Consider the following 23,820-nt stretch of genomic DNA (forward strand, 5'->3'; position numbering starts at 1 on the left):
CCAGAAGTGCAAAATCAGAAGAGTGCAGAGTATGTGCAAAGTGGTAATATAAAAATAGATAAATAGAATATATACAGTATGGTATAAGACATACGTGATATGAACAGTAAGCAGCAATAATGGTGGTTAGTGCAGATGTGATATAGATATATGATATAGATGATGGTGCCCTCCCTTTTTCTCTATGAGACCTCCCTCTAATCCTATAAAATAAGAATGTTCTCTGGTGTGCTGTATTGTCCTGCCGTGGCTGGATGACTGCTGCCCTTAGCTTCATCATCATCACCATCCTGAACACGACACCAGAGAAAGACACAGACCATTAGTTTCCTCCACCTGAGTTGGATTCCCAGTCACTGCAGGATGCCTATGTAAGTCACTTGGGTAAAAGAGTTGGCTAAATACCGGACCTTTACCTTTACTTAATTTCACAAGTTAGTGACCCCCCACTCAATAGATCAGTTCATTAGATCCATGATTGAGTTTGACAAGGATCGATAAGGTTCAAGACAATTTAGTGGGTAAAAACTATGGCAGCATATCCAGTTCTGCAAGGTGTCACCCAGCCTACTGTCAGTGCACAACATTGCTCTCAACACAGGAGGAATGGAGCCAAATTACTTCACATCACATCACATCATAACTGAGAAAACAGAATGGACAAGAGCGGATGGGGTGAGTTCATAGTGTGAGGTGTTGCGTTGGGGAAAGGGAAGGCGAAGCGGAGGATGTGGGGACAGGTTGAGGCCTGAGCAAAGGAGTGTGTGTGTGTGTGTGTGTGTGTGTGTGTGTGTCCGGTTGGGGCTTCAGAGGTGCTGTTGGCTTAATGAGGGAAGGAAGAGAAAGAAGAGAGGGTGAAAGAGAGGATGGCTGAGCCAGGGTTAAGATCATGAGCAGGTGTGTGTGTGTGTGTGTGTGTGGATAGCTGGCTGCTCCTGCTGTACCTAAGGCTGGGTTTTGCGCCACTCTTTAAAGTACTGCTTGGCGGCCTCCAGACGGCGCTCCTCCAGACGGCGCTCCTCCAGACGGCGCTCCTCCAGATGGCGCTCCTCCAGACGGCGCTCCTCCAGACGGCGCTCCTCCAGACACTCCTCCAGACGGCGCTCCTCTAGAGGCTCCTCCAGGCGCTTGTCCCGGGGCTTGTCCCGGCCCTTGTAGTACACAAAGATCAGCTGCTCCTCAAACTTCTCAGGCAGCATCTTGGACACCTGTCAGGGCCGTCGGCATGGCAACACAAGAGTCATCTTAACATTCCACGACAGAAGAGACACTTGAAGAAATAGAAGTGACCGTTTGGGTGATGCTTTAGGGACGAAAACACATGGTTCAGAACACACAAACACACACACACACACATCTATATATATAGACACACACACATATATATAAACACAGACAGACAGACAGACAGACAGACAGACAGACAGACACACACACACACACACACACACTGACAGACACACACACAGTACTCACATTAAGAGGCATATTTAGAGAAGAGATTTGGGTATATCACAAGGCGCAATGAAATGTCTTTTTCAGTTTAGAATAGAAAGGCACCTCATGCCTGCTGAACTTGATGGCCTTGGTCGGGTCGTTTTTGCGGTAGAAGTGGACGTTGTTGATGGGGTCCTTGTCCTTCATGCTGTAGTCCAAGGAGATGACCTGCAGGAGCAGGAGCAGAAGCAAAAGCAGCAGGTTCATGTTAATAGCACACCGCCGGCTCGGAGTAACTCCAAAGAGGAAAGTGCCCAGAGGGCTGGAGCGTTGGCTTACATTGACAACAAAGTCCTCGCTCGTCAAGACCACATCTTCATCACTGGGTTTGGAGCTGGCTACGTTTTCAGCCAACTCCTTCAGCTTATCCTGAGAAGGCCACGCACACACGTACGTGCACACACACACACACACACACACACACACACACACACACACAGCATTCAGCATTCAGCAGATGTTTTCAACATTTTCCAGTATGTACACTATATGGACAAAAGTATTCGGAAGCCTGACCATTACATCAACAGGGACTGTAATAACATTTTATTCAAATACATCTATATCAGTGTTTCTCAAACTTTTTCAGGCCAAGGACCACTTAGCCAATAAAAAAAAACTTGCGGACCATCTAACTAAATAGTATATCCCCGGAACAACAGGCCTCCTACCCAGACCTGGCACCAGACAATTGATAGCGGCACATGATTTTCACGGGTGGACACTCCTTTTTTATCGGTAGGCTAGTTATAGATATGACAATGCGCTAGGCAAAGCATCTGGAACCCTGCTCCATGCGTGACTTGTTTAAGTTACAAACTATAGTTCGCTCACAGCCTCATACTCCCATCACACACTCAGACACGCCAATGTATCACTAAACACCAATAAACACAACGATGCGCATACCGACCACGCGACCGCAGTAATTCACTACCAACCGTAGGCTAGCCGACTGGCATTAATATAGCCATCCTAGTAGTCAACTTTTCATAATTATGAGTTGTCATTATCCAACGTCACACAACACAGAATAAAGTTATCATCTTGCTGTCTCCGCAGCGGGAGAAAAAAAATGCTGTTTGAATGCAGCTCCGCGGCGGGAGTGACCCTTCTCCTTGTCTGTGTCAGAGGCATTCTCATTTAATTTTTCTTTTCATTGTCCCTGTCTTAAGCCACCGATCCATGACCTTCTTAATAGATTAGGCTACTCTTTAATAGATTAGGTTTCTACTGACTGTGTTCTCTTCGTTCTGAGTTGTATGTTAGAAATGTCGCAATCATTTACTTGTGGCCGTCGCGGACCACTACGGGGCACTTGCGGACCACCAGTGGTCCGCGGACCACACTTTGAGAACGACTGATCTATATGTATGGACTCCTGTTATAACTATTTCTTGTTCATCTGGAGAGTAAAACTCACTATCAGAGTGTTCACTTTTGCTCATTTTGTAAATGAAAAGAAATGGTAATTGTAAATAGAAAAAAATTTGTTTTGTTAGCTCTCAAGTCTTCTCACAGAAAATTATAGTCGGAAGGCAATACGCAATTCCGTATCGCCTGCTGAGGCCCCTGAGCGGGTGCTACACAGGAGGCATAACCACGCTTTAGCCAAATCAGAACGCTCTTACTATCATTGCCATATAATAATATACCATATTATATTTTATACTATATATTATTGATATTTATACCACTTGAGTCCAATATCTGTTTTTCATATCCAACACCACATGGTACGTCTACATTACCAGAGCAGCTCGTTTTTTTCCCTCTCTTTCCTTCCAATATTAAATAGAAAAAATATCCAATTTTGAATACAACATTTTCCTCAGATTCAGTATTAAAGCAACTGTATGCAACAATTTGCCACTTTTTGAACGATGTTTTATAGGCAACTTGTACTGGTAGCATACATAGCACAACACGGGCAGATACACATCACCAAAAGACACATGTTAGCATGCTAGCAAGCACTCTACCAGCGCCAACTGTGCTGTTGGTGTTTGTAAAGCGTTAGGTAGGTAGATTGCTTAGATCGTCCAAAAGCTTCCTACTCTGGCTTATACATAATTTGCCATAGTTTTGTATTCATTCAGTTGACTGTCTGGCTGTGGACCACCAGCCTCTGACCCAAACATGAAAGGAATGCGTGGGCAGGGACCAGACTGATGAGGACATATTAACAAAGAAATGGCAGCAACAGCCCAGTCAAACAGCTTGAACTCTGAACGAGACAGGAAGTGGTGTGTGTGAGGCAGGAACATCATCACAAGGAGATCCTTTCATGATGCTTCCTGAGCACCATGATGTCCCAGGACATCAGCTCCCTCACCAAAAAAGCTCAACAGAGGATGTACTTCCTGCGTCAGCTGAAGAAGTTCAACCTGCCAAAGACAATGATGGTGCACTTCTACACCTCCATCATTGAGTCCATCCTTACCTCCTCCATCACCATCTGGTATGCTGCTGCCACTGCCAATGACAAAGGCAGACTAAAGCATATCATTCGTTCTGCTGAGAAGGTGATTGCCATCATCATAATCTAATCAACTAAACTGGACTAAAATCTAAATAATATATTAAATAATATTCCCTTACACCTAGCCAGGCAGCCCCTCTCCCTCTCTCTCTCGCTCTCTCTCTCCCTCCCTCTCCTCTCATATCACATTGCTAATGTTTTTAATAATACTGATAAAATGGCCATATTGCCTACTGTAAATCTACTACCCAAAGGTATCTCCTTATCTGTTTCTGAAATGTCTACTAACAAAAATGTTCTCTCTCCCTTGTAGCATGTTCCAATTGCTGATAGAAGTGGAAACATTGCTCCTCACCCCCACTACTCCTCAACTACGCATATGGACAGCCAAACTCTACCCACTCACTCTGTTCTTTTTCTTTTTCTCCTAATCCAGACTATCTTCGCTATGGGACGCTGCTGTAATCTCTCCACCCGGTCTACCCGTAGAAACCCTCTGCCAATTGCACCCACCGCCACCGCACTGCCGTACACTTACTCTACCTCATACCCTATGCTAGCATTTATATACATTATATAATATTGCCACCATCAACATGTTTCTCTGTTCCTACTCCCCTTACCCCTGTAACAGTAAACCTTTGAGCACAGTGTATACCCACTAAACTGGTCTTGTTTGTATCATGTATTTACCACCGGATGTCTGTATATATATTATGTACACCTACCAATTGCAGGATATGTACAACACCTGTTGTTTCCCATCCCCTTCTGCCACACAACCCTCCCCCCATCCCCCCTTCCTATCTCCACCCGGCCGACCTCAAGCAGATGGGTCCCCCCTTATGTGCCGTGGTTCTGCTTAAGGTTCCTTCCTGACTAACAGGGAGTTTTTTCTTGCCCGTGTTGCCAATGTGCTTGCACTAAGGGGGTTCAGGTTCTGGGCTCTGTAAAGCGCCTAGAGACAATTGTATTGTTATGGCGCTATATAAATAAAATTGAATTGAATTGAATTGAATCTCGCCAGGACCTGTACGCCTCCAGGACCCTGAGGCCACATACATGCCTCCATGCCTGCTCTTAATGCCCTGATAAGCCATACTCTGGTCTGCCAGCTCCACTGACGCAGTGACTAGCGACAAGCACAGCGTAGCTTGACATGTCTTCACTCCCTACAAAACAAGAATGGGGTTTATGCCTATACAAGTGTATGCCATGACTATTGTGTCCCACTCAGAATACCACCAATGACCAAGTCCAACTAAAGTGATCACATTTATCTCTAGGGCTCCACAAATCAGCCTAGGGATAAAACGAAGGGGGGGAAAGACCATTTTCAGCAAAGGCTTTAGTCGCAATCATCTTTAAAAACATCCTAGCAGTTAACGGGTACATATTCAAGTGCTTGCATTCAAGTTTGCATATTTCATAAGTGTTATCATTTAGGGTTATAAACATGCTCGACCTATCGAACTTCAGGGAAGAGTACATCATATACAAATAAAGTTTATTATTATTATTGTTATTATGATCCATTAACATTTAAAATAAAGCCTGCGCTCTCCTGTCCAGCTCTGTGAGTTTGTGTGTGTGAGTACTTACCTGGGACACGTCCACGTGAGTGGTGGGTCTGATCTCACCCACACACTTATACAAGCGCCGGCAGATGATGTTCTGGAGGATCTCCCGAGCTCCCGCCAACTCATCAGAGTACGAGTAGAGGATCTGCAGAAAAACGTGGTCTGACACACACACACACACACACAAAGGGGAAATTAAGAGAAACTAAGCACTGTAAAAATATTTGTACACATGTACACACAAACCAGTTCACCTCAAGAAAAACAAGCATTTGGATCGAGCCAGTGCCTAACAGGTCGCCCGTGGGCCGCCAACTTACGGTGGGTGTCCACGGCACAAATTACATGCGTTAAATCGCATGCGTAAAGTCGCCTGGGGGGCGTGGACAGAAAAATCACTGGCTGTAGCAAAGTTCAAGAAGCAAGTTCAGGTGCAGTGCTGCGCTAATGTAGCACATTAGCTTGTGCACTCACCAAAAAATAATGATAGATGTTGCGGCAGTCAGTCATGGGCTGATTCATAATTTGTTAATTTATTCTATCTAATTCTTATATAGCAGCCAGTTAAATCACAAAAACGTTATGTAACTTATTTAGCAGCTAACTAGCTAGCGACTATGTGTTTCCAATGGGTTTTCGGTTAAAGTGTTAGCGGCAAGCTAACAGTAATAGTCCAGAGCTTCAGTTCAAGACCTACAATATTCTGTTTGACCTCACAGCATTCGTGTAGCATATAAACAACAAACCGAGTCGATTAGACATATAAAAAGCCGTGTAGATAACCTTTATTCACATAAAATATTTCCCAGTAACAGAGTCCCGAGACTCTGCCATCTTGTTTCGATATTTTTGATTACTCCCGCCCCTATGAGCTACGTTGGCCTCCAAATCACACACACGCCGAACTGATTGGCTCTCAGCATGCAGCAAATCGCTCTCATTTGCATAAAGTTAAAGAATAACCAACTTTCTGCAGGCAGCAAACACGATTTTTTTTCCTCAGTATGCAGCAAATCGCATGCATTCTATCCCAATTAGAGCAGCACGATAACGCGTGCCGTGGACACCCACCGTTACCTGTGAGATTGGTGTAGGCCTCCATGTCATCTATGGCTTTGGAGAGAGGGAGCATCTTCCCTCCTGAGCCCTTGATCTTAATGTAGGGGTGTGCCTTCACCAGGGCATCTGCAATCCTGACCAAATGATGCAACACAAGAATACTGAGATTAAAAGACAAGGCAACACATTAATGGTGTGTTTCCAGTCACACTATTTGCTAAAAACAGCACAACAATACTGTAGCAGAAGAAATACAATAACAAACAAACAAATACTGGGCAAAACTGTTATAACCTTTGGATGAATGCACTTGGCTAAATGCCTGTTTCAAAATAAATAATCTTCCTAATCAGTGATTTGATATGATATGGGCCTTAAAGCACTTACATGGTATTAATGATTTTGACGACCTTGTGCTGGTATGCTCTGCGATGAAGGCCGCTCCGCGTGTGGAACATGTCATACATGTTCCATACCTCCTGCACAAGAACAATACAGTAAACGGATTAATACAAATACCAACAGGAATTCAATCATGAGAGCCAACCTTTGCGTTGCTAGAAAACAGGATTAACTTTAGACAGGCTAGCTGTTTGTGGACTGCCCAACAAAACTAATGTTTTGTAAAACCAACTTCTAACTAAAGATTTGCTCTTGAATTATATGGACTAAAGAAACTGCACACCGGTAGGTTCAGAAATGGAAGCTTACAGAAATCAACAAAGGCCAATATGTTCTCATACCCAACACCTATGGTTGGCAACTAGAATTTATGTTAGCCTATCTGATCTAATCTGGTGACATCTAATTGCAAGAGCCCTGAAACAGGAAATTATCCTGGAACGAGAACCTTTTCTCTGATGCAAATGCTCTTCTTCCCCTCGACATCACACACGCGGGAAAATCTCAGGATGCGCTGGTAATCAAAGCTGTTCTTGATGCCAAGGTGGTAACAGTCCCTGTGAGCACGCACACACACACACACACACACACACACGTCATATTTTCAGTCAATTAGAGCACTAGTTCAATGGAGCCATAGATACATAATCTGGGCCAGGGATCCCCAAAGAAAAGATATAAAAGGTTCTGAGCTACAGACAGAGAGCAAAATGTCTTTTTATCCTTAATTGCACAGATTAGAAGACAATGACTGCCTAACACGCTGCCGAACCTCGCAAAGTAGTCCCACTTGTCCACATCGATGCCATTCCTTTTGTTGGCCACAATCTCATACAGGAAGGACTTTTCCTCAGGCCTGCCTTTGGAGGGCAACTTCTTAAAAAGAAAACACACACACACACACACACACACACACACACACACACACACACACACACACAAATTGGATTTCTTGAACACTCACTACTATTTCTGCCTCCTTTGTTCTCTTCCCTCCTCTTTTGGACAGGGTTGCCATATTAACTCACAGGGTCGATCAGGTCCTTAATGAACTCCACGTCATCGGGGAGGGTCAGGCCATGATCCTGCATCACCACCTCCAGTTTATTCTCCCTCACCAGGTGGTCAAACATCTGCACAGAGGCCTCCTCATGCTGCAGAGGACACACACACACACACACACACACATACACACACACACACACACACGTGTATTTATTCACATGTACGTACCCAAACACACACACACACACACAGTTACATTTTATGGCCGTCTAAGTGTGCTTATCTTTCCAGATGCCTTCACCAGAGGTGGTGATAAAACGTAGTTAATCAACTGACCCTTTCCCCTGTGGATTCCTGTGTCAGACGTGCATGGTACTGGTGACGTGCCCAGTCACTCACACCCTCTCCTTAATGATTGGAGAAGGACCCAGTCACTCACACCCTCTCCTCCTTAACGAGTGGAGGAGGACCCAGACCAGTACTGTACTTTACTTTAATTTTAATCCAGTTTTTGTATTTGTGTGCCTAGTAGGTCAAATAAAACGTGTCAAACATTGGCAGTGCTTTTGCAGGTATTTTCTGCTTACATTTAAAGCGGAGTCCTAAAGTTACATGTGTTGCAAAGGGCCTCATGTCAGGTGACAACTGCGAACAGTTTGCAACACTTTTTACCAGGCGTTCTACATAGCCTAAACAGCATCTAAAACTCAGTTCTCAGGTATTCTTAAACTGACTGGTGAGTAACTTCAGATCTGTGCAAATATGTTTTTGCCAAGGAGACTGCCCTCATGAACATACCATTAGCCCAAGGCCAGAGAACACTGCTCCCATCACATTACATTCACTCATCAAGCAGCTGGGTGGGGACCTTATAGTACTGGATTATCAGTGTGTGTGCGCGTGTGTGCGTGTGTGTGTGTGTCCTAGCAAGGAAACACATGACTTTGGTGTTGTCAGCAATTTGTTCTAATCAGATGAAGGAAGACCTTCTGGATGCATTCATTTACCCTCCACTCTTTTTCTGGGCGAACTTTGGGGAGGAATATTCCATCGTACAAGTGAGAGAACGGCCCATGTCCTGCATACACATTTTAAAAACATAAACAGATATTTTCAGGGTAAAAAGCATATAAATGTCCTTTGCACTGACAGTCGAAACTAAATATCAGTGAAAGAAAGACTGTTTCCTAGCTTAAGGGTAGACCCCCACCTAATCCTCCTCCTTCCTTGACAAGGAACATAGGCAACAACATGACCCCCCCCCTTATCCAACAAACGCTGAGTATAGACCTGTAAAGCATCTGTGCCGAGAGGCCAAGTCTGGTGCGTTTGGGTCTGAGTGAGGGTGTGCAGTGGTCCACGGTAGCTTTCTCTAGCGCGCTTGTAAACTTGTGACACACTTACCCAAGTCATGGCACAGGCCTGCAATCTGCACACACAGGATATCCTGCCTGGTTATGAGCAGCTCAGGTTGCCGTTCTTTCAGGACTTGGACCAGCTTACCAGCCAGATACCCGACCCTGTAGGATGCATACACAATGTCATATCACCATGGAAGAAAATCTACTCACAAAATATACAACAAGAGCATTTTATCCAGTTTATCCTATAATTACTGCAGTTTTAAACTTAACTCCTTTAGGCCAAAACATGGCTAGTGCTGTATTGCTCCCAAGGCCATACAGATATGGTTTGAGCTTAGGGTACATATTACTTTGAGTTTCAGTTTCAGAAAAGCAGCATTTAGTGTAAACACTGAAAGATATCAATGGTCTGGGTGGAAAGCTAAACAGATTTCCTGTGAAAACACCACTGTTATACTATAATATAACAGACTTCAATGTTAGCTCCGACATTAGTTGCGGTTGCGTTATTCTAGCAAAGAACTCGATGAAATGTCGGTCTGATGGTCGATGTCGGTTTATTCTACGTAACAGACTTAGAGCACACACAACACGCTACGATGGATAGAGAGAAGGAGAGATTAGGAGATATGGTCCATATTGTAGCTTCTGGTTGGCCTTGTCTTCACCAGCCGCGATGTCTCCTCAATTCTCCTTGCTCCATTCTCTCACCACTCGTAGCGGTCGGTGTCTCTACGCGGAATTCTTTCTTCAACACAACACACTCAGTATACAAGTTATATTTCAGTTATAGTTAATAGAACACACAACTTCGCATAATGGGTGTGCCTGTGGTCTGGTTCACGGTGTAGGTTGGGTGCATTCTGGGCATGGGGTATGAAAAGGTGTGAATGTCTGCAGACAGGAAGGGTCTTGCTGACCATTTGTGTGTTAATGAAGGTGGCGAGAATGTGATACATTCTTGTGGGGGAGGAATTCATATGAGTTGAAAGTATATGAAAAACACCTTAATCTAACAACACCTGCACCTCTCTCTCTGGCGCTCCCTCTCTCTGACTCTCTCTTGCTCTCTCTCTCTCTGGCGCTCCCTCTCTCTGGTGCTCCCTCTCTTGCTCTCTCTCTCTCTTTCTCTCTCTCTCACTCTCTATCTCTGGCTCTCTGTCATTCAAACACACACCCAACAGAGTGTTCCAAATGGTTGTGGGACGCCCAAGGGAACACCAGGTAGGTCAAGAGACCAGGCTTTTCACTTTAGACCTCCTTATTCTTCTCCCTTTGCTTTTCATCTTTCACACACACACACACACACACACACACACACACACACACACACACACTCACACACACACACACACTCTCACACACACACACACACACACACACACACACACACACACACACACACACACACACACACACTGTGACGACCCCTCCACGCCACTAGGGGTCTTTTCCCTCTTGCTGGTTCTTTTCCAGGTTTCCACATCAGGCTGATGAGTTACACCTGTGCCCGGTTTGGCTCTGGCCTATATCAGGACTCCTTCTCCAGTTCCCGAGAGAGATCCCTTCCCTGTTGCAGACGGCTGCGTTTTGACTTATCTTTATTTCATTATCTTTGTAAATAAATTGTTGTAACTTCGTTCATCCCTCGTCCGTCTCCCATTGAGTTGACAGCTTTGAGTCAGGCTGTGACACACACACACACACACACACACACACACACACACACACCCGAGAGAGTGTTCAAAGCGGGTGTGGGATGCCCCTGGGAACACCAGGTAGGCCCCACCCAGCTGCTTGATGTAGCGGAGCCTCTGGAACTGAGGAGTGTCTATGATGTGCACCAGGAGAGGGTGCATCTCAATGTGGCCGTGGATGGGGTCGTTGAAGACCTGGAGAGAGAGAGAGAAAGAGAGAGAAATACATCTACATGCCACTAAACGTACAACCCACTGAGAGTCAGTCAAAGAGAGAAAGAGAGAGAGTCATAAAAAGATAGTGTTGACATTTGGAATAATAATAATTATATAGCAACACAGCCAATAAGATGTCCCCACATATCTTCGTAGGCATGTCTGTGATGTCATTGAAGACCTGGGGGAGACAAGACACTCCCGGTTTACATGCAAACCCACTTGACTCAGAGAGAGCGAGGGAGAGAAAGAGAGAAAGAAAGAGAGAGAGAGTTCAGGGAGGGATGAATAATTCTACATGCCACTGAATCTAAAAACAAGTGTGAGTCAGTCAAAGAGAGAAAGAGTCATAAAAAGAGAGTGTTGATATTTGGAATGAGGGTGCAATACAGTGTTACTCAAGTGTTACATGTCCCCAACATACCTTCATAGGCGCGTCTTTGATGTGCCATAGTTTATCCAGGCTGTGGATAATCTGCCTGCGTTTCCCCAGAGGTCTAAAAGAGGAACCAAAATCACAGTGACAAAAGCTTCCACCCAGTCCCATTCATCTCAATCCAACCCACTCTGTATCAATCTAGATGTGGACAAATTAGTCAAGAGTAATGTGTTCTAGTCTAGTCTGTAAAAAGCACCCTCTGTCCGATCCCACCCATACTCACCCAATTCCAATCTTATCCAGATCCGTCTCTGTGAGGTTGCGCAACACCAGCCCTGTGATCTGTTGTTCTGCAGAGAAACAATGTGGGCACATTGTGAGAAATTAGTTGATCAGGTTTGATAGGTATGACTGAGCATTTCATCTGTTTTGACAACATATTTGGGGCCAGCTGTAAGAGAAAATAACAACACATAAGGCACATACATTTGTGTGGGAAACAGGCAGCTTACGAGGCAATTCATTAGTTTTATCAGTTAATTGAACTGAGGTACTCCAACAGCTCTGAAGCTTCCAGGTGGATTTGTCTGCTGAATTAGACTAGGTGATAGTCCAACATGATCCCATCAGTCCACAGTGTGAAAACACACGCTGGGAAAGTATATTATGCTGCCTGGATGTTCTTGTGTCTCTGAGTATTCCCCAAAATGCAATTATCAGTTAGATCCATCGGCCATTCCCAAGGCAATCACACAGCTATGCCGTCACCTAATTTTACTTTTACTTAAGTAGATTTTGACTGAAGTATTGTACTTCGCTACATTGGAAATCACATCCGTTACTGAGTAAAAAAAAAAAAAAAACACTGCCATAACTTTTAGAGTTATCACATTAATCTAAGACTCCAAACTGTTCATCGGTAGAGTGTCTCCAGCAAAACTGTTGCAATATGCCTAAAGTACATGTATTTGTATGGCACAGGATGTAAAACTCAGCTGTCAGCTAAGATGATCAACCGATTGACGCTGGATAAAGTAAGCAAACGTTACAGTTTTTCTCGATTGCTTTGGCACATTTTTCCATTCACTGCTCAACAGCTCACACACAGCCCTAACAGAAGATGAAATGACCAAAACACTATATGATGTTTGCAGAATGACACCACCTCCTCAAAACTTATCACACACCCATCAAAACCAAACTTTTACATCAAAACCTACAATTTGTTCTCAATTAAAAATGTATGTTTTCTCATTTATTTAACAATGGATAACAAAATTCAAACTACAGCTATCAATATCAACCTCTGAAACCATCACTTCAACTTTTGTGCAACACCCTCACAGTATTGACTATTTTACCACTGACAACTTAGGGATGTGAATTGATAAGATTTTAACGATTCCGATTCCATAATGATTCTTTCTTATCGATTTGATTCCTTATCGATTCTCTTATCGATTATTTTTGGGCAAGGAAAAACAATAGTACAAACGAGTTTATTTACATTAATTTTCTTTTATATAATATTCTCTGAATAGACGATGCACAGCATATACAGTATGTATGTATACATTTACATGTTTTAAATAACCAAAAACAAACCTAAGAATAGGTCAACAAACTCTCAAAGTAGGGTCCAGAGACCCATAGCCTCGGGATCCTTTTCCGTGATGGGGTGCCAGGGGGTCCCAACAAATTAGTTTTTACTATAATTCCAACCATAAGTAACAGAATGTATGACTGATTTGGTAATGGGTTTCATACAATTTTTGTAATAAAACATCTAAACTCAAAAATCTCATCAGATGGGGGAGTCTGGAAAATAGTCTTATCAAATAGGGATCCCTCCCTGGTCTAATTTGTGGCAGTTTAGGTGACCTTGATATACCAGAGTTTGAGAACCACTGTGCTAAATAATATTTGAACATGCCAATTACAGTGCTATTTTTTTTTTTTTTTTACAAGTGTATTCACCTTGAACTAAAAATAAAACTGACATAAACAAAAAGTGAAAGCTGGTTTACACAATGAAACAAATGGCACTAACACAACAGACTGTTAGAGTTTACCTTCAATATTAACAGATGAAGCGCTAACGTCATTAATGTTATCTTCACTCCATAGCGCTCAAAAAACGCGACATTCCTGCAAAGTTATTGAATGCAGTATGGACAAATGTTTCGGAGTAATGGTAGTTCCCCCCCCCCCCCCCCCCCTTTGACGAAAGAGACGTTTTGCAAGCACTGCAAGTGGCCCTGTGGTCGTCTTTTTGCGTGAAATATAACCACACTTTTGAACGCCTCTGCCTAGACGCCATGTTGGCTGCAGTCTAAAACAAAACAAAGCTGCATGCGCGTGACATATCTAAACTGCACTTACATCGATACCGGAATAAAAAATTTAAAAAATCTAAAAATGAATCATTTTTTAAGGCATATATAGCGGAATCGGAAAAAAATCGAAAAATTAATATATTTTTTTTTTTACGTATTGATAGCGGAATCGAAAAGGATTTTGGCTAACGATTCCAAGGAATCGGTCCACTGGGAACCGTTTCTTGACAAGAACCGGTTCTCGATTTCCATCCCTATTGACAACATACTACAATTTGGGTTTTGTACTGAGCACTCTTACTTAAGGAATATACTGTCAGAAAGTATTTGAAATCTGAAAATTTGTATCCAGTAAAATATTGTCGACTACGACTAGCAGGAAAGGTTAACAACAGGCTAATTAATACAATACAATACTTAATACGCTAATTAATACAATATTTCTTTGTTTGAGTGTGGTTGTTTAGTGCAATGGGGGTGTATGATTGGAATTGTCTATAAAGGAACGCATTGCAACGGGAAAATCTCCCGTTCATCTCGTCCATCTCCCCACCTGTCACGCCTCTGCGCCCCACACTTATAGAAACGCTGCTTTAAGCCACAGATGCAAACTAGCTCACTTATTTGGACAAAGTTGAAAAAGAACTGACCGATAATGGCCAATTCAAGAAGGCTACCTTAACCTAAAGACAACCCTGTACAGATTAACCTTAGCCTCGTTCGACATTGAAGAGAAATCAAGTCAATTTGGTACAAATGTTTTATGCTTGTGTGAAAACAGAGCACTCACCTTTAAATATGCTCTCCCATTCTCCAAGTCCCTCATTACGAAGGTAACAACAAGTGTCTTCAACATCCCAGTGTATGAAATCTTCTCCCAGACGTGAAGCCATTGGCTCTCGCTTTTCTGAAGTTTTTAAGACGGCGGTTTCGTTGTTTGGACCTTCCTTGACTTTATCAATTCTGGCGCTGTATTGAGAGACTGACCGACACGTTTATATAACGCAAAGCCAGGGGCGTAACTATAGGCGGTGCAGCAGGTGCGGTTGCTCTGGGGCTCAGATGTATATGTACGGGACCCTTAGTATTACATCTGACAGAAGTCTAAGTCTAAGACTCGTAATTTTGCCTCTTAGATACGCCTTTATTCAAAGATGAACTGGTATTACTAAATTAAAGGTGTCTAATGCAAGGGCGTAGGTTTGGTCTCAGCATTGGTAGGGACACTGGCCGGCAGACCCCCCCCCCCCCCCCCCCCCAACCCCCACTCTTACTTAGGGAATATACTGTCAGAAAGTATTTGAAATCTGAAATTTTTTATACAGAATATTGTAGTTCTGTTTTTGTATTGCTAAATACTATAAAAGATATTCTAAACAAGGACCTGTCAACACCATTGATTTACATTTGTTCTACTGTGTACAAAATGGCAAAGATTCTGACACAAAAATATGTATTGCAGTCAAATCTTTTCTGCAGTGAACTTTCTTCCGCTGCCACCAGAGGGGGCCAGTGTGTTGATTCTGTATTCTACCGTATATGTTGTAAATTACTTTAGTGAAACTACAGTACTACATTGTATTGTGGCAACACACTTTACAAAAGTATAGAAATGGTTGTTGCCAAGAGTGCAAATACAATTAAACACACTACAGTAAATTGACTGTAAAGGCCAGCAAAGTGTCATTGTCATTGCCGAACATACAAACAATTGATGCGACAGTATGACGGCTCAGGTTTGGCTGAACCCTTCGGCCAGCCTCTCTCATGGAGAGGTCATGATTGACTACGTGATCAATGACTGTTGCCCTAATTTCATAAGAGCATCTTACACGAATGCCACGTCCCCTGACAGGGGCCCCTCTATCTCTATCACGGCCTCTTCCTCGTCCTCGTGTGTTAACTGTTTTGAAAAGTGTGTTAAAACTCAAAGAAATTTGTGTGAAAGCAATGAGAAATAGTTAACCCATTCGCCAGAGAAGACTCTTGCTGTGCAAAGAAGGTGTGAGCATTAGATTAAGTTGACCCATGATTCGCTAAATGTGTGTAAGCAATCGAGAAAAACTGTAAGAGACACTTTTCAGAGTCTACTTTTTTTTCTCTTCATCGCTCCATCTTTCTCTCTATCCCTCTCAGTCTACTATTTCCCACACTATATCTCTCTGCTTCACTCCATTTTTCTCTACTTCTTTCACTATATTCACTCCCTATTTATCCCATTATCCATAGCCACTTCTGTTCACTCTTCTTTTCTTTCTTCTTTCAATTACTCTGTCCATCAATTCATACTCTTTTTTCAACATTTTTGTCAGCCTTATTTGACTTTACAGTCCTCTATCCTCCCTCACACTCCATCTCTCTCTCTGCTTCACTCCATTTTCTCTCCTTCTTTCAATATTTTCCCTCTTCACTCTCTCTTTATCTCATTATCCATAGCCACTGCTGGGTGGTAGTTGATAAGGGAAAGAGGACTTCTTAAAACCCCTCAACCCAGATCGATTTCGACGTCCATGTAAATATGATAGCACGGTGGCTCAGCTGCTTGCACTGCCGCCTCACAGCAAGAAAGTCATGGTTTCGATTCCCGCATGGTGCGCTGTTGGCTCTGGGGGGCAGGTCCTCAGGTGTGTGGAGTTTGCATGTTCTCCCAGTGTTCACAAGGGGTTTCTTCCACTAAAAACCCCAACAGAAAAAACATGCAAAAGAACAGAACACTCTTCGTCGGTCCCTGACCAAGACAGACGGTTCACCTCACCTGGTCCCTGGGCGCTTAAAAGCTGCCCACTGCTCCTGGGGTCCTGGAGGAAGGACAGTCCGGGATGGGATAAAAGCAGAGACTAAATTCACAAATGGCCTGTGTGTGTGTCCTGTGTCGCCTCCATGTATTCACGTATGTTGCAGTGTGCAGTGTGTCGCTTGTGCGATTAAAGTCTGACAATTATATTATTATTAATTATATAGCTTATGCCAGGGGTTTTCAACCGGGCGTCCATGACCCCCTGGTGGTCCGCGACGGCATTGCAGGGGGTCCGCGACATGAGCCTATGTTGATCAGTTCACCGTTGATTAAAAAATATATATATAGCTATAAATTCGCTTTGATATTTCAACACATTTCCAGATTACTCTTGAATATCGTGAAAAATATCTAAAATAAGAAAAATATGTCTAAAATAATATAAAGGAGATTCACGCTGACAGAATGTAACCTTGCACCTATCTATCCAGTCTATGGTAGCCTGTGCTTTGCCAATGTTAATGCATTGCGTCCCTAACGTCACGCTATACGCATATTATTTATAACGTACAGTCTCGCGCGCGAAGTTGACAAGCATCTGCAGTAAAGCATAGCCTACCTGTACTATAACGTTTAGTCGAAAAAGTAATACTTTTGGTGAACAACTGAAGTTATCTACTGTCCTTAGCTAACATTTCATTCTAACGTCGAGTTAGCTGGTCAAAAGCACCAATGGAGGAGAGTGGCAGAGGGACAGACTGCCACGACAGAGGGACAAGGACAGGCTTCCAACAAATCTACACCTTCACAGGATACAGGGAAACAGAGTCAAAAAAGAAAAACAATATACAATGAGGAATACATCAAGTACGGATTTACAGTGATGATAGACAGAGCAGGAGAGTAGGTGTCACTGTGTTTCAACATTAGTTGAGTGAGTTCAACATTAGTCAAATGAAGCTATGAAGCCGTCGAAACTATTGCGGCATATGGAGACGCATCACGTTTTCTTGAATGCCAAGCCTATTGAGTACATGTAACAGATGTTGCGTGATTTTCATATGACTTAAGTTCTGGATAATATATTTATAATAAATATAATTTCCAGAGCTTGCTGCAAAAGCAATGAGGTGTATTTTGCCCTTTCAACTACCTACCTGTGTGAGAGGGTTTTTTCTACACTGGCGTACTTGAAGAATAGGGCAAGGCTTGAACCAGAGAATTATATGAGACTGTCGCTGTCTACTATTTCGCCACAAATAGACAGGCTGTGTGGACTTCACCATGCCCAGATATCACACTGACAGGTCTCCCCTCTCTCCACACACACACGCACGGACACACGCACACACGCACGCACACTCACACGCGCGCCCAGGCACATCAGTGGGCCACGGATTACTTTCTAGTCAGAATGGTGGTCCCTGTGAAAAAACCAGTTGAAAACCCCTGGCTTATGCGGAAGACGTTAAGTGATAAAGTAATGGTCAATGGGCGGTGTGAAACCTAGGTCGAAGGTGTAGGACTAGCCTATGTCCGTCAGCCAAGGATAATTAGTCAAAATTCTGTATACCTATGCAATTAATTACAATTAATATGAGCAAGCATACTTTGCTAGGTGTTTCACATTTTTTATGTGTTCATTTTTAAGTTTTGAAGATGAGCTGTTGCGACGACACTGGTAACCTAAAGTTTCGATTACTTTGCAGAGAGGATGTTGCAGAAAACGAAACTATGCTGCAAATGGAGTTGGTACCTAAGCACGTAGCCAGAAAGAGAGAGAGAGAAAGAGAGAGAGAGAGAGAGAGAGAGATGTTGTCTCCTCTTAATAATAGTTTTTCCTCATTCAACTTTGCTTAAAGTAAAATAGTTATGCAAATTGTAGTTGAGTGCGTCTTATGACTGTCACCAGCCAGTTGGGCACTGTTATGTAATAGTTTTTCCTCATTCAACTTTGCTTAATGTAAAATAGTTATGCAAATTGTAGTTGAGTGCGTCTTGCGACTGTCACCAGCCAGTTGGGCACTGTAATAGTTTTTCCTCATTCAACTTTGCTTAATGTAAAATAGTTATGCAAATTGTAGTTGAGTGCGTGTTGCGACTGTCACCAGCCAGTTGGGCACTGTTATGTAATAGTTTTTCCTCATTCAACTTTGCTTAATGTAAAATAGTTATGCAAATTGTAGTTGAGTGCGTGTTGTATCCTCCCATCCCTGCCATCCTAACTAAGATCCACTTGCACCATGTCAGCTAAACATAAAATAACAAAACTAAATGCAAATAAAATTCCCATATACCTGACCAGGCAACCTCTCTCTCTCCCTCTCCTTCTATATCCTATTGCTAATGCCTATATTGATACTGATAAAGTTGCCATATTACCTACTGTTAATTGCCTACCTAAATGTATCCCTTTATGTGTTTATCAAATTGATTTCTACTAACAATTTTTTTTCTCTCTTTTATAGCGTGGTCCAAATGCTGATGGATGTGGAAACATTGCTCCTCATTACCTTTGCTTCTCATCTACGCATATTGGCAGCTGAACTCTACCCACTCACCCTGTTTCTTTCTTCCTTTCCTAGTCTAGACTATCTTTGCTGTGGGATACTTGTAGAAACAACCTGGCAACCACTACTTTAATGACAACCTAGCAACCACCATAGCAACCACTATGACTACCTAGCAAAGCCCTAGCAACCAGCATAGCAACCACTTCAATTACCCTAGAAACAACCTAGCAACCACTACTATAATGACAACCTAGCAACCACCATAGCAACCACTATCACTACCTATCAACCAGCAGGAGTTACAAGCTTCATCGGCTGATATGGGAGAGACTCTGCATACAACAACTGTTGCCCGGGTTCTTCACCAATCAAAGCTTTATGGAAGAGAGCCACTGTTGAAAATATTTGATATGAGTTTTTTTCAACAGTGGCTCTCTTCCATAAAGCTTTGGCTCTCGCTTTTCTGGGGTTTCCGCGGTTTCGTTGTATGGACGTTCACCATCCATGACTTAATCAGGTCAGGCGCTGTATTGAGAGACTGACCGACACGTTTATATAATGCAAAGCGCTGGGGAACCTGTCGCTGGTGCACTGTAGTCCCCGCCGGCAGAGCCTGGACTCAAGAAAGAATAATCATGAGTCGAGTCTTTCGTTCTCCGATGCTATTTTTGTCTTTGGCGTTATGTTGACTATTTTAATCACAATACATTATCGCCATCTAACGCGGAAGAGTATAAACAAAAGACAAGGGACTTAAGGGACTTCACTGCTTGTGTACACACATCTGAAAACCACTAATATCCCAACAAATATCAGGGCACAAAATACAGACATGGTAGTAGAAAGACAAGAGACAGAATAAAGAGGACAATAAAATGGTTTAATAAAAGTATTTTTTGAATAAATGTCAGCATGTATACAGCCTAACACAGATATATAATATTCTCATTAATGTGTGCCTTGTTAGTCCCTTCAGTTATTTGACTATGTTCTTTTCAGTCAGAACCTTAAACTGCTATCTACAATATACTTGTCATGTTAAACAGCAAAATAGATAGGGGAATTCTACTTTTATGGTGACTAACAGGTATGTTTGGTCTATTTTCCACAGAAACAAATAATTGCCTATGACCACTGGAAATATAATGTAGCCTACTTTTAACTGCATAGAAATTCTACAAAGAGACCAGGGACACTTCGGAATGACCTACAATATTTCCAAATATAAGGGCACTTCTGGCAACTACATGTAACAGATTCATCTGCATATGCATCGATACAGCAGTTAACCATTCTCTTGTAAGTGTGTGATTAGAAAAATATAGTGACCTCACCGATATAATAAAATATCACAGCTTTGGATGACCAATTCACTTAATTTCTCACAACAACGTAGAGCTTAATAGTCCATTCGAGGGTACTCTTGTGTGAAGATGTCTGAGCTCATGTCTTCTTCTTTGGAACAAAATGCACTTTGCCACTTTATGACTAACAACATGAAACATGATTTCAGTGACTCTCTGGCTCATTATCACTCTAACAACATGAAACATGATTACAGTGACTCTCTGGCTCATTATCTAACAACATGAAACATGATTACAGTGACTCTCTGGCTCATTATCACTCTAACTACATGAAACATGATTACAGTGACTCTCTGGCTCATTATCTAACAACATGAAACATGATTTCAGTGACTCTCTGTGTTAAAAAGGCTGCATCCAGCTGGGGCACCCCACTGTGCAGGCCACTCACGGGACCTGGGGGACCGGCAGAGGTCAGCCTATCAGAGGTCAGCCTATCAGTTGATCCCAGGAGTCTGTGGGGCTCGTGCACAGTGGAATTTCACTGACCAGATGGTTAACCCCATGCTGGGTTTCTCAGAGCTAGCCTGGACTTGTTCTCACTCCCCCGCTCCACTATATAAGGCCGACCCTACTCTGGCCAAGGTGTGGGTCAAGTAAGCAGTTGCAGTTGGAGAGGAGCATCAGCCATCGGGAGTTCATCAGTTCAATTCAGAGACATTCGCGATCATTCTTGCCGTGCGTCATTGAGAATGTGAGTGTTTGTGATATGTGTCATTTAGCTCTTTAGTCCGTTCATTTCATTGTAAATAGTATCTGTTATTTACATTTATCATCATCATCTGTAGCATTCACATTTCACCCGGAGGCCAGTTCAACCAGTTACTTTTGTTACGGAGATATGGACTGTTCGCCGTTACACGGCACGGTATTTAAAGGGACAGATCCGTATTTACAGCATAGCCGTAATATTCATCATGTATACTATATTCATTCTTGTTGTATATCATTGCTAATATTTGTATATATTTGTTATTCATATCATTCATAGAAACCACGGATCAGTACACGGTCATTCAAGGATTCATGTGTGTTAGAAGTCCTTTACACGGATAATTCTAGCATTCATTACACGGATTCTATCAGTCAGTTCACGTCTTCATTCAGTTCACGGATTCAGGTGTGAATATAAGTCCCTTTACACGGGATAATTATATTCACAGTTCATCATCGTCATTCTATTGTCAATCCTTTACACGGATTACTTTCACCGTCATTCATGTTCATCCTGCCATTCAAGGTTTGAGTGTGTGTGTGCAATAAATACTTTGTTACATCCGTCATCATTGGGACATCATTCTAGTTCTAACCGGACAGACCTGTGGCGATTGTCACTTATTCATTACACCAGAATACAGTCCTTTTTGGGTTTCATTCCATTCAAATATCACCCTATTTTATACTCTGTCTCATTATCACTCTAACAACATGAAACATGATTACAGTGACTCTCTTTCTCATTATCACTCTAACAACATGAAACATGATTACAGTGACTCTCTGTCTCATTATCACTCTAACAACATGAAACATGATTACAGTGACGCTCTGGGAGATTACGACTCTATGACCTGAGTCATAATACTACCCAATATTCTGTAGTAATTACCTGTGGTAATAACTAAATGACAACATTTACAACATTTGCATATTCCAGACCCATACATTCAAGACATTATTTGCTTGGACAGGAGGGTTCCCGAGACAGCACTGCAGAAAAAAAAAAAAATGTAGAACATCACAAACAAGAAAATCGTAGGATGTAGGCAGTCCTCTCAGAGCTGTCCGTCATGCCCTCCAGCACTTGACAAATTTCTCGGCCATAGATGTTGTTCCCTTTTGAATGAAAAAGAGACCCACCCCGGGACATTCAAATTCTGAGTATGCAGATCAAGAGAGAGGTATGGTGGGCATGAATGATCAAGCTTAGTATTATGCTTTCTGGATGCATGTTTCTCACCTCCTCTTTCTCTTTGGGCTTTCAGAACATAATGGTCAGGCTTGGCCAAAGCCATGGCAACAGTCTCGTCTCCTTCCGCACCCTGGAGGGGGTTACAAGGGGAAAAGGAGCCATTTTAAAATCACCAACTTAGCCACTTTAGGTGAAATATGTTCTCACAATAGGCAAAGAGCCGTTAAAGGATGATCTATCTATCTATCTATCTATCTATCTATCTATCTTTAGATCCATAAGCACCAAAAGTAAAGTCATTATACCAGAACTTCTTGTTTGGGTGGTTACATTTAGAGGTAGACACTAAGGACGAGAAGACTGTCATGAATTTAAGTTTTATTTTCTCATTTTTTTTGTGCACACCTTGACATTATTAACTGGATGACATCACTGGATGGTACCAGCTGAGCGCAGGTTTATACTTCACTTGATGGTTACATTTTTGAAAAAGCCCCCATAAGCCCCAGAGCCTTGCTTTCAAATTAGAGACTCCCATATAGAGAGAGATGTTTCTTCTGGAAAATAAATCTTTTTACAAACTGAAAAAGAAAATGTCAAAAGAAATCTAATCTAAACTATGATTTTTGGAAAACCTTAAAACCATTAACAAAACCGCAATGCCAAAGGCCCACAACTAACACACACACACACACACACACAAACACACACACAAACACACACACACACAAACATTGTAGAGAAGTGTTTGCTGACCATGTCAAGAGTGTAGAGCCCGGTAAAGGTGGCCCTGATCTGGGCTACCACCTCTGGCTGGTCTGGGAGGAAGCGCTCCAGAATACCAGGCCTGGCCAGCTCCTGCTGCACCTTCTTGGTGCCTGCCAGATGGGTGCTGATGTCAGGACACTTCACCGCCAGCGACCTCTCCATCATCAGACGCACCTCCCAGCTCTAAAGAATGGTGACCGGGATGCATGATGACACCAGCAAGCAGAACCAATTTCAAGTCAAATATACAAAAAGTTATGTTAACGTACATTTTATTATTTCTACATTCTACATTCTATTACTTGAGATTATAAACAGCATAAAGATAGTTGTAGTTATAGTTAAATTAGAGACAGTGGCATGATGTGTATGTTATGACTGTGAAATAAGCTTTGAGGGACTGACAAATGATTCAAATAAACGCAAAATTAGCAGGCAGTTAGCCCCTGTGGTCAGTGTAGTGTGTGTGTGTGTGTGTGTGTGTGTGAAACACCCTGAGTCAGTGC

The 23,820-nt window shown here is 42.6% G+C and overlaps 2 protein-coding genes across 2 annotated transcripts; both read right to left on the minus strand.

The window, feature by feature from the left end:
- Positions 1 to 944: 944 nt before the first annotated feature.
- On the minus strand, positions 945 to 12,089 carry LOC122128524 (deoxynucleoside triphosphate triphosphohydrolase SAMHD1-like). The gene is made up of 13 exons (XM_042707515.1): positions 11,727 to 12,089; positions 11,121 to 11,281; positions 9,430 to 9,545; positions 9,033 to 9,103; positions 8,049 to 8,174; positions 7,793 to 7,896; positions 7,469 to 7,577; positions 7,006 to 7,097; positions 6,637 to 6,752; positions 5,582 to 5,721; positions 1,777 to 1,866; positions 1,561 to 1,665; positions 945 to 1,208 (listed from the first exon to the last, which is right to left on the minus strand). Exons 1-13 carry the CDS (start codon positions 11,847 to 11,849, stop codon positions 945 to 947), a joined length of 1,617 nt encoding a protein of 538 aa, XP_042563449.1. The 5' UTR covers positions 11,850 to 12,089.
- Positions 11,961 to 23,515, minus strand: LOC105894477 (glutathione synthetase-like). The gene is made up of 3 exons (XM_042707516.1): positions 23,303 to 23,515; positions 22,595 to 22,676; positions 11,961 to 12,031 (listed from the first exon to the last, which is right to left on the minus strand). Exons 1-3 carry the CDS (start codon positions 23,477 to 23,479, stop codon positions 11,961 to 11,963), a joined length of 330 nt encoding a protein of 109 aa, XP_042563450.1. The 5' UTR covers positions 23,480 to 23,515.
- Positions 23,516 to 23,820: the final 305 nt, after the last annotated feature.

The sequence above is a fragment of the Clupea harengus genome, chromosome 4, assembly GCF_900700415.2.
Source record: "Clupea harengus chromosome 4, Ch_v2.0.2, whole genome shotgun sequence".
Taxonomy (NCBI): Eukaryota; Metazoa; Chordata; class Actinopteri; order Clupeiformes; family Clupeidae; genus Clupea; species Clupea harengus.